The sequence below is a fragment of the Heliangelus exortis genome, chromosome Z (genome assembly GCF_036169615.1).
Source record: "Heliangelus exortis chromosome Z, bHelExo1.hap1, whole genome shotgun sequence".
In the NCBI taxonomy this organism is placed as follows: domain Eukaryota; kingdom Metazoa; phylum Chordata; class Aves; order Apodiformes; family Trochilidae; genus Heliangelus; species Heliangelus exortis.
The window spans coordinates 31909832-31922396 of NC_092454.1; the positions used below are offsets into that span (position 1 = coordinate 31909832).

General features: G+C 35.0%; 1 protein-coding gene across 2 annotated transcripts in view; it reads right to left on the minus strand.

The window, feature by feature from the left end:
- Positions 1-1057: 1057 nt before the first annotated feature.
- The window catches only part of LRRC2 (leucine rich repeat containing 2), a 62484-nt gene continuing 50976 nt past the window's right edge, over positions 1058-12565 (minus strand). For both annotated transcript variants that reach the window (XM_071730178.1, XM_071730177.1), the window contains 4 exons: positions 10703-10848; positions 8346-8501; positions 6454-6590; positions 1058-5063 (listed from right to left, as the gene is read on the minus strand). In XM_071730178.1, coding sequence (XP_071586279.1) covers positions 5014-5063; positions 6454-6590; positions 8346-8501; positions 10703-10848 — 489 coding nt within the window. In that variant the 3' untranslated portion in view covers positions 1058-5013. The remainder of the gene's footprint in view (positions 5064-6453; positions 6591-8345; positions 8502-10702; positions 10849-12565) is intronic.

Sequence of the window (12565 nt, forward strand, 5' to 3'; positions counted from 1 at the left end):
AAGACTGAGGAGCAGGAGCTAGGATGAAATGCTTTAGGATGAAATATTCAGAATATTTTTAACAAAACAAGGAGTGCCTAGGTAACAGATATCAGAGTGTTAATTTAGTATCCTACCTAGGCCATCAAATAGCAGACAGTCAGAAGACAAAAGAGGTATAAATAAAAGCTCTTAGCCAGGATATAGTATTTCTCTGTTAAGAGAAACAGCATACACTGTTTGCTGAACACATAAACTGTGCCAAAAGCTGATTACTGCAACTGATTCAGGAACAACTTTGTTTAGCAGATTGTCAGTATCAGGTGACCAACAAGCTTTTGAGACCTACACATTGATATTTTCTTTAATTTGGGGAAAGATTTCTAATATGAACTTCTGATTTTTCAGTTATTAGATATATAAGAGAGTTAGAGAAAGTGTAGGAAGTCTGAAAGAAATACTTTGTGGTGCTCCTTTGCATGAAATTCTGCAACTAGAGTTCACACAAAATATTTGGCATGTCTCAGCTGCAGACAGCAACTCAGTAGCTCAGAGGAGCACTACAAATATCGGTCACTTTAAGTTCCTATAGTATAACATATTGCTTTTTCTAAACATATTCTTTTATGTCATTACAGAACACACAGGGCCAAAGGCTGAGTCAGACTCAACTTTTCTGGCCCTGGGTAACTAATGAAAAAGAAAATGTCATGTCGTCTATGTAAATCTGGATTCAGACATTGCTCTTGTATAGCCTTAAACTTATTTTAGTTCTCTGAACTGATATATTTCCTTACAGATCTATTCACCATGTTTTGACAGCTAATATAATTATTTTATAAATGTCACTTGCTTGTAGGAAAAGGCTGGAAGGATTAATGGAAAATAGAAGCTCTGAATATAGCGGAGGCAATATGTTTAAGAGGTAATTGCTTTTTAGATATAGAATGTATGTTTACCAAGATTTTGCTGAACTTCAACAAGTTATGTTGCAGTTGGCAAAAAAAAAAGCAGAAAATTCCAGGGACAGGCGAGAGATGGTAATGATCCTTTCATATTAATGCCAGTCAACACATAATGAAAACACCATGAAGATTCTTTATTTACACTACACAACACCCATAACTGTTATTGGATCAGTGAAATGAAGAAGAAAGTGAACTATTGCATAGCATGTAGTCACAGCTGGAATCAGCCCAAGTACCAGATTCAGCTATTGAACTTATGGGAGACTTCCTGTTCAATTTATAGACAAATTATCCAAGAGGTACATAACCAGAGTTATGCTGGGTTACAGTTCTTCCATTTATTAGGATTCGTTAAAATAAGGCCTCAAAATCATAAAGAAAAAAAACAACCAACCAACTAACCAAAAAAACCCAAACCACCACTTTCCAATCCTCTCCTGTGCTCTTAAAGAAGTAGGAGTTAGTCTGAATAAAAATAGTTTGTGCATCGGCTCTGTAGAATCCCCCCCCCCCCCCCAAATATTTGTCTCAAAAAAGCCTCCCTGATAAAGTGGACATTGTGCTTGGGTGGAGGCCTCACTCGATAGCCATCTGGACTCTGTTCTCTCAAGGAGAGACCCTCATCTGGGTAAACACCCTGCCAAGCAGGGCCCTATTCTCACAGAACTAGCCCCTCTTCTAGTGGCCATCCCGATAAGCTGAACACTGTCCTTGCAAGGGGAGCTCTGTCTGATGCCACCCTGACAGGCAGGACACTGTCCTTATTCCATAAGGGACAGGGGCAGGCAAGCTGTATCCTGTGGAGGCAGAGTGACATCTTGTGTGTGCCCTGGGTAAGGCCACTGGAGAGGGTATGTGCAGAAATAAGGGTTATTTCTTTGTCATCCCATCTGAAGGGGTCCAAATGAACACCTGGCTTTGCAAAATATGCCTGCCCCAACCCCCAAAATGGTGGGGTCAGGCAGCATAAAAGAGGCACACTCAAAATGCTGGCTGCGCGCCAGCCATCCAAGGACCACAGCTTCCTACCAAGATCAACACTGGATCCAAGGGTTGTGATATCTTCTCTACCTCTTCTCTATCTTTACCTTTACCTCTCTCTTTCTCTTTCTTTTTCTCTCCCTGTGTCTCTGTTTCTAACCTTATCTCAGCACGCGAGAGTAATAGAGTTTCTAACTCTGTTAAGTTTTACTCCGTTGCTTTGTTAAGTTTTTTTAGTTGTAACCTGTTCTTTTGACAACCCTCTTAAGTTTTGCTAAATTGTAAACCATTGCTTTGAAAGTACCTTTCTTTATAATTCTGCTAGTTGTAGTTTCACATGCTTTATAGTCTTACTCACTTTTAAGTGAAGTTGTGTTTTTATACAAACCTCCTGGGTAATAACCTTACTCCTGAGTACTGCTCAAAGAATTCCCAGAGTTAATCTCGCTGAATGGGTTGTTAAAAGAAATTAATTAGAGGAGGAGAAGGATTGGGCCCAGACGCACCCAGGCTCTTCTCTGAGGGAGTTTAGAAAGCAAGGGGGTCCAGTCTGAATCTTCCTGCGTTGACCCCCACTCTGGGGAACCCGACCTGTGCCCACTCCATGGGATGTGATATTTTGTTTGGCCCCCACATCTGGGGAGCTGTGCTCACTTTTGAGATGTGACAGTGCCGCACCCCGATGTGTAGGGCATGATAAGCTCCTAACAGATATCGAAATCAAGTTACATCATCAAGAAAAAAGCACTGTTTATCATTTTTCTTCCTATGGTGTTAAACATAAATTTTAAACCAACATCTCATACATGATTGGAGCATTCCTAAGAACTCGTGAATAAATTTTGAGTTATTTGCTTTGATTATGTTTAAATTCCTAGCTTATACTTTTCTATACTTAAAAAAAGGTCAAAACAATGCAGAACAAGGAAAAAGAAGACAATAAAAAGTTATCTTGTTCACTTTTGCAGTTTCCATGGTTTAATTGCTACAGTATTTTTTTAAGCAAAATTTTGATCTAGACACATTGGTAGTGATTGCAAGTTTATTGGTGTTTTGTGATTTGTCCCATGATTACTCTGAAAAACAGGCCTTTTGTTTCTATCTCAAATCTGTGAATTTAAATTCTAGTCTTCTTCCTGAGATTCATAAACTGCAATGAAAAAATCCTGTTTCTAGACTGATTTTTCATTGGCAAACATCAACAAGCAAACAAACTTACTTACTGTTCAACAGACTTTAAAAATGCTTTCTGTTTATGCTACTGGTTTTCTTCTGAATGTTTCCCTATTTATCTGCATCACTTTTATCTGTGAACAACATCTTTCAAGTAAGACTAGAAGCAGTGTTAAATGACTACTTTTTTACCCTAGAATTTGCACTGCAAACCTTTGTTTAGTTAAATATGTTTGCACCCACTGTTTTTCCTAAAGTCAAACTCCCATAATGGACATCTCCACTCCCAAAATACTGAAATTGTGGTTACAATTCCTATGATTTTCCATGGATCATGTTAGACCACAATAGAACTCTAGAAACAGAATTTCAAGCAATGCCAGATCTAATATCTTATAGAAGTTTATTACATTGATATAAACACCTAGTCAACCAAATTTATATGTTCACTAAAATAAAGCTAGGGTATTTTCAGCTAGCATGTTTTCTGTAAGACTACTTTGATTTCCACTGTTTTACAATTTTTCAATATCTTCATAATAATAATTTAAAAATAAAAAAAAATTAAAAATAAAAAATTTAAAAAACAAACAAACAAATTGTAGTAATTTCATTATTCTGGTTCAGATTTATGTTATCTTGGAGTTTTTTGCAACTGTCTTCTTGTTCCTGGACTTGTTTACAATCAGCATTAAAACCTAGAGAGCAACTCAAGAGGATTTAATCTTGGAGAGTAGTGTGACTGGAATAAATAACACATATTATTAAAAAATTGTCTCATGTCAAAAGAATGAATGCTAAATGCTAGAAATTTAAGAAGGAAAGACAGTATTAGAAGCAGTAGTTTTTATATGAAATTTTTGAGAACAACATCCCCTATTGCTTTGCTTTTTAAATATGACTGGCTTAAGTGACACTCCACCCCAAGAACTGTACATTGCTCATCTATAATGAAAAAGCAAGATGCAAACATCAATTTCCCTATATGCATTCCCAAGCTTAGGAATGTTTGCATTCTAATTCAAGTCTAATTCAAGTCTAATAGTAAAGTCTAAGTTCCAAAAGTTTTAAATCTTTTAAAATCAAAAAATACTGGTTTATTTAACAAAAAAATACATGTGAAACTAGATTTCTGAAACTCTACAGTATATACACTTACATAATTATTTATAGACAGATTATTAAATAGCAAGCATCATAACTTTTTATCCAGCAAACTAATACAACTTGGAAAATTTTAATAAGTGCCCACAAAGTCTTATATTCTGAAACCATTGGTGAAAGACCTGTAGCATCATTTTGATGATATTGTTTGTTCATGCTGCTCAGTCCTTAAAATCTTCTTTGGTATACTGATGTGTCATAAAACTTCCTAACACAATGTTCAATCACTGTGGTACTTGAATTTGCAAACAGGTAACAGTTTAGAATATTGCTAAGGTTTCTATATATATGAGACTTATCTAAACTAGAGGTGCTGAGGAGGACAATTTCCTTGAAGAAAAGAAGTAAATGCAAACCACTATGTGCATGTTTGCACTTTAGATATTGCAAAGAAATAAATGTGCTATTTGGTCTTAAGAGTACAACAGGTCACATTCTAAATTATTAATATTCTATGGTAATCTTTCCCCACTTTATTACAGTGAATATTTACTTCCAGCAGGTCTATATATAGTGGCTGTTGCTGTGGACTTGAAAGTATGTTGATTTAAAATGTGAAAACTCATCTTATGAAGGCTCTACTGCTCCTTGTTTTATCTGTAGTTTCTGGGAGCAGCTACATGAACAAAGAAGAAAAACTCATGGTGATTTTGAAGTGCTTCTGTCTATGGTTTCCAGTGTTTTCTATTCAAGTGGACATAAATAATGTTATTTGGATATTTGCTAGTGATTTAGAGATTTTTGATCTTCAGAGCTGAAGACTGAATAATACTTTCGTAGTGTAGGAAGGAACAGAATCTGTGAGAAGAGGAAAAAAATATGTCTCAGACTTCAGCACAAATAAATGGAGAACTTTGCTAGAAACACCTAGCTTTGATTTTATTTCAAAGGTACATGTGGTCCCTATGCTATCTTTCAGAAATTCAGCTGTCTCATATTATAAAGAAGTTATTCCTTCTTCAGTCTGCTATTCAAAAGCTGGTATGGACATAATCTATAGCACTAGAGTTTGGAAAGAGGAAATCCAAGAGGGGTTCATGGTCCAACCGCATCATAAAAAGCAGAGAAAAATTTTGTCTAGGAAGGCAAGGAAAAGTATCTCTGAGATGCTTTGCCTCAAAGGAGTACAAAGCTGGCCTGTGCTTGGCAAGGTCAAATACAGATTTCAAGCATCCTTTCAGCCATTATCTGCGTTTCACAAGTATCTACATAGAACTCCAGTACTACATATTTCATGGCTATCCCTGAAGCCTAATTATGATCTCAGTTTTTCCTCCATTCCTACTCTCCATTTTAGCCATTGTTTTTACTGTTGTAAGAATATAAGAGATATTCATAGCAGACTTCACTTTAGAATTGTACAGCTTGAAGGACTTCAGCTGAAGGACTTTAAAGAACAATAGTCCAGTATTAAAAGATTTTTATGTTACTTCTTTTATGTTATTCTTCTACTAGGTCTTGTAGGGCTAATATACAAGACACTTACATGTAATGCAAGGAACGAAAAGATACCATAAGATTCACTCCTTAAAAACTCATTCTACACACAAACTCTTGAAATTTAAACAAATCCTATAGGCTATTTTGGCTCAGAGAACATTTTTCCTTTTCCTAACACATTTTACTAAAGAAGATTCAAGAGAAAGACAATTACTTTACTACAGTAAATATAAGACAGAATAGCAAAATAAGGTACTATGTGAACTGTCAGACACTGTGCAATAAAGACAAAAGCAGTGATACTAATGCTGTGATAGAAAGATTGTTACATTGATAGAAATACATTGTTAAAGAGTTCAACAAGTGTCTCATATATTCAAGGTGGCTTTTTCAAGGAAAAGAAGCACTTCTGAAGTAATTAAAAATCTATAATGCTAATCCAAAGAGATTTAAGTAAATCTGGAGAACAATGATAAACATTGTATGCGTTACCATTCAATTTAAATGTTAATGCATGTATCAAACACACCATTAATTTTGTATACATATTTTCAGTATCAAGTGTTTTAGTTAGGGCTCAAAATTTTAACAAAGCATGTTTGACATTTGCATTTTTAAATTTTATTTATTATCATAACAGAGAATTACAGTTTAGGGATATATTGCTTGTTCTCTTAAAAAATTACAGTTCCCAATGTGTGTACTTTTATTCAAGATAGCAGGAAGTTTACTGTGAGTTAATACTTACCTCTTTCCTTTAGGTCTTCAATGTATGCTTTCATAAACTCTTTCTCAATCTGTTCCCGTTCCTGTTGACTTTCTATAATTTCTTCAGTGTCTTCACATACAATAGTCTCAACTGGGCTGTCCTTGAGACTTATGAATCTGAAAAAAAAATATAAAGACGTGAATATGTAAAATAGGCTTCTGTGCATCACTGGTCAACTTTAATGACATTTTATAAATTGCTACTTCATCCAGAAGGGGAAAAATAAAGAACATTAGCTCAGTTTTTTCATTATGGCATTCTTAGCATGCACCCAGTATTAGAAACAAAGATTTCAAATGGCACCTTTTCTATACTACACTTTCCATATAAAAATGATTGGATTTATCTCTTCATCTAAATAAATCATTTGCAATAACAGGTATATTTCTTTGTTATGGGACTTCTAACAAACTACATTTTAATGTCGTATCTGTTTCTGTACTCTAACAACATTGTCTAGCAACCTGGAATTTTGCCAACAGCACTTAGCCAACAATATTTATGTAAATTTTTTCAGTTGTTGCTATGTTACTTCTCTTTTATAAGGCATAACTGGACTTGCATTGTGCTTTTTTTTTTTTTTTGCAAATTTCCTAAAACTACACATTGCAGACAAAAACCTATATGGCTACATAAAAGACTTGATTGCACAACATTCTGAGTCTCTGATTATGAGATTTTTTTTCTCCAAGAAGGAGGAAAAAATCAATGAAATTGTTACTTTCAAAGGAACAAATGTTCTGACATATCATAGGAATTTATAAAATGTTATTAATTGCTTTGAGTCTGTGGTCAATTAACCTTACTCGGCCAGGTGCCCACCAAGCAGCTCTTACACTCCCCCCTCAGCAGGACACAGAGAGAACATGGGAGGAAAAATTAGTAGGTTGAGATAAAGGCAGCTTAATGAAGAAAAGCAAAAAACATTTATGGAAAGAAAGAAAATAAATAAAAAATAAAAAAAAAATTAAAAATAAACAAACAAACAAACAAACAAAAAAACATTCTCTACTTCTCATCGGCAGGCAACATCCAGACACAAACAAACCCCACCTCCCTTCTCACCTTTTATTGCTACGCATGACACCAAACGCTATGGAAGTTCCCTCTGGTCAGTTTCAGTCATCCGTCCTAGCTATGACCCCTCCCAACTTCTTTCTCCTCCTCAGACTATTGGCCTTTTTGTGGGAGGGTTGTGGGAGCACTGCTCAAACATATTCAAAAGCTTTCTTGTGTTATCAGCATCTTTCTAGCTACAAATACAAAGCCCAACACTATTAGGGGTGTTACGGGGAGAGTTAACTCCATTCCAGACAGATGCTGTATAGGATGTCAAATGGTTTCATTATCAAAGGCCTGAACACCATCAGCAGAAATGTAAGATAATTTTAAATGCAGATTAAAAGGCCTTTTAGTCTTATCCCATCTCCAGCTATAAGGTGCTGTTTCAAAATAAAAATATATGCTCTACCAAACTCACACTATTTAGACTTTTAGCTAGCCATGTCTCCCACTCCCAGCAGCATGTTTTTGACAGCACTGAGCTTACCAACACCTTACTTCCATACTACTTTGTAACTCCACATAGAGCGACTATGACCAGCTCTGCATAAGAACAGCAGTTTAGGCATACAGATCTAAAATGTAGGGAACCTGCAGACAAAAATCTGTTGCAGATTTTTCAAAAAGCAAAAGCTTCTCTGCATTTTCCTATCTCTCCAGTGTCTTCTTAAGGCTCTGATAGAAACTGGGTCAGAATTTCACAGTCAGGTATGGTAGAAACTGATGCCTGTGAAAATATTTCTCCTGGGTGCAGAAGAAATACCTTATCCTCTTAGAAACATATTCCTTCTTCTCTCACTTTTACTTACTTCAAACCTGTGGTTGATTCACACACATCTGTGGGTATCTCAGTCAGGTCATCACCACTGACTACAAGCAAACTGAGCTTTGTCATATTGACCAGAGCTCGTGGAAGATAAGTCAACCTGTTTTTCTGTAGGAGAAGGGTCTGAAGTTGATCTAACCTGTAAAAATGTAAAAGATTAAGATAACTTTAAATATCTAGAACACTAGACTACAGCACCTATCCAAAACTGCAGTACAGATCAATCTTGTGTAATAGAAAAAATTACATGCAATATCTTTGTCTTTCAGTTTTCACACATTGTCATCAACTTTAAGAGAAATCTCCAGTTATGGTTCAATATTATAGATATTAATAGCACGTGTCTGACAGTTACTCAGAAGCATGCCCAAGACAAAAGGTTCCAAAAAATTACTGTGCTTTCATACAGAAGATGGTGGCAGAATATGATATAAAACCTTACCATGTATATCCTGGCACTAATGAGAAATAAGGGGCATGAACTCACACATCATATGCCCATATGCTGATTTCTATGAGCTAGCTATGTCATGCTAGGCAGTATATTCCCACCTATTGTTTTTCACTAGTAATTAGCACTATGGGGACCAAGAAAAGGATCAGCTCCTGGTCATATAGTTCTTGCAAGCTGTCCCACTGAAATCAATTTGATGACAATGTTTTATGGAGGAAGGCTTCTTTTGCTTTATTTCCACTAGCCTTTCCTAATACAATAGTAATTTCTTGATGTGCACTTATTCCTTGGAGCAGGTAGAAGACAAAGAGCATACCACACTGATGAAACATCTTTGTCTCATTTGACCAGAAAGGTCCATTCCTAAAGCATTATTGTAGGCTATTGCTTATCAACAGTATTGTTGGTTTGAATTCAGGGAAAAATATCAAGCAATGCTTAAGCTTACTTGCAGCTCTTTTTTTTTTATTCAACACCCAGCTGACTAAGACTCTTTGCCATTGCAGACATTGAAACTGAGTCTGAATAAGTATCAGCTTACTGGATGTACATAACATATTCTAGTCTTCATAATGCACATGAAAGAGAAAAGTCAACCAAAGAAAGCCTTTTCTTGTGGTGTCTGATAATGGTGGTTTAGTATCAAGGCTGGCACCTCAGTACAAAATGGAAATGCTGAAATCTAGAAAAGGAATATTTTGGAGGTGGAGAAATATATATAGGTTACCTATATCCTTAAGTTGAGTCAGTTACCTTCCATCAAAGAGAAATATCCTCTTAGAAGCTTTTTGAAGATAATAAAATCTCTGCTCAGATACCCCAGAAAAAAAAATGCAGATTTATGCTTTTATGGTTAGAGTATGTGAATTACTAATACAAATTAAATACAGATTCAGCCCTGCTGTCAGAGAAATCAATGATTACACAGTGTCCCAGAAAAGTCTTCTTGCAAAAAGAAAATTTTGCAAAATTTAGGGTTGAATGAGTTTTCTGTGAGGTTTCTTTTTCCTGGGGGATCTCTTTTCTCAAAGCAATAAAAAAATCCATATTTTTATCTAATGAACTTTAATTATACGTTCTGGTTTACTTATGGCTAAGTAAAGTTTTGCACAACAAGTGAAACCAGGACTCCAGAGAGAATAAAAAGTGCTTTCTCAGGCTTTTAAATCCCATTAAAGGGATCAGCAAGATTTTTTTAAAACTGGCTCTAATGGATTCCTAAATTGAAAGAGTGAGTTCATGTGTGTACACACATATATTTCTGAGCAGGAGCGATGGATTGCCAGTTGTTTTCTGGTTTGTTTTGTTGGGATTTTTTTCCTTTTTTTTTTTTTTTTTTTTTTTTTTTGGTTGGTTGGTTGGTTTTTGTTTGTTCGTTTGTTTGTTTGTTGTGTTTTGGGGTTTTTTTAATCTTACCAATATTATTCTGCTATCCTGCCAAAATCTATAAGGCTCTTTCAGAAATTTACATACCCTTTTTTTCATCTTTCTCTCTACTCCATCTACCTTCCATAGAGACACTGCTGCCAGTTCCACCTGGTGGTTCACCTTTGCTAGAAATGGGTTAAAGTATTAGCCATGAACTTCCCAAATAACAATGCCTGGGTGTAATGAAAAATAATTATGAATACAGAACAAAATATCATCAGTGAACTGTACTGTAGAGGTGCTGGCAATCTGCCATCAATGAGATAGAAAATACTGTTTCTGTTCTCTGACCTAATCCATAATAATAACAGTAAAGTTTACACACAAAATTATATGATATATTTCCCAATGTGAAATTTTCATGTGGTTTTTCATTAATTGTGTCCCTTGGAAACCTGTTATTTTCTAGATTTACTTTATAGTTCATGAGACTATCAATTAATTAAAACATCATTTACCTGTCTATATCTTCTGGGAGCTCTTTCAGGTTGTTGCTGCTAACATCCAACCACTGCAAATTAGACATCCGGAGAACACAGATTGGAATAGAATGGAACTTGTTTGCTGACATGTCCACAACCGTGACTTGTTTCAGGTTACTGAGCTAAAAAGAAGTGGTGCTTTATTTTAGTTATATTTTGCAAGCGCAAGAAGACATTTCATTCAATATATATTCCTATTCTTCTCAAAAAGCTTGGAAAAAATATGTATTTCATGATTTTTTAACTCATCTTTTTCTAGTCTTACCTCTTAGTCATCATTTTATAGGAAAAAGGGTTTCAGAAATAACTACTTCCCAAAGTGTTCATCAATACAGTTATGGTATTAAATTAATTTTTCATTCTAAAAAAATCCAAAGTTTCAGATCTCAGTGAGGCTGGAACTTAACAATGACTTGGTTCCTTCCTGGGTTACATGTGAACTAAGCTCTGAAGTGACAGAAGATAGTTTTGGCAAATAAAAGATGCCAGGTTGCTATTCTCAAAATCAGAGTTTTTAAAACTCCCATAAGAAAAAAATGTAAACTTCTTTTGCTATGACTCTATTATGCAATGAGAGTGTGTTGCTAAGACACTCAGAACATGAGACTGACAGTTTAATCCAGCAGAAAATCTGGCGCACTTTTCAAAGAGCTTCAAAAATACATCTTCCATAATAATCCAGACTGAATAAATATGTTATACCAGAGCTTTTTATTTGTATAGTTTTCGAAAGAATTACATATTTTAAGTAATAAGCCTTTAGCACAATGAAGGTTAACTATAAATGTAAAATGTACCTGTTAAAAAAGGTAAGTTTATTACATAAAGCTCTCTGAATACTGAATCAATTATTCACACTGTCAGTGTGAATAAAACCATGCAGTTAACTAAAGTGAATGTCAAAGAAATATAAATGTTAACCAAAAAAAAGTACTTCAGAATGTAAATTATTTCCCTGCTATTCTACTTATATGTCACCATTACAATATAGTTCTATAGACCCTGATACAAAAAAGAAAATAGCAAAAAGACTTCATCGGTTCTTTGCCTGAAGGTTTCTTACTACGTAGAAAATAATTAGAATAAAAATCTCTAAACTAAATATGTTTTCCACTTTCAAGGTGAGCAAAATGCAAGCAATGACATATATCAAAATAAAAATTAGAAAATAATTTTAAAAATTCTAAATCCTTGAGAAGGATTTTTTTTAACTATTTACTAAGATTCAAATCCTGTTTTGCTACATTTTACAGCCAAATTTCCACATATTGTATAACCACCAGCTTTTCATCTTAATTTGGCCACTGTCACTAAAGTGCTCACATTCACAGTTTGGTGCTGTGCCACAGCCTGATTTGGAATTTTTGTACCTTTTTTTTTCTTTTTTTTTCTGGTAGGGGAGGGTGGGGCAGGGAGGACAGGACTGGGGTGGGGTTTTGTTTTTTCTAGATATAACCTCATATTGCTGCCAGACCTTTAAATTTGAGGAAAACTTTCCAGGAAAACTTACTGATGTTATTGTATTACAAATGACAACACAATTAAGCTTCTCTATAAAAAACACAGTAGAGGTTCATGGTTTCTTAAGTCAAAGATAAAATTATAAAATCTGCCCACAGCTTCATTCAAACAACTTTGGTGAGGCATTACTGTGGAAACTGCACTCCTGATTCAGAACAGGCAAGCACACTCCTCATTCTGATGCTTCTCACTTCCAAATAATTTTGTTATTTTGAGAACTGAAAACTAGCAATGAACATTCTTTTCTGTAATACTTATGTTCCAGATCAGTTGGGGTTTTTTCCAAGGAAAAGGGAACCTACACTAGAACAAGAAAAG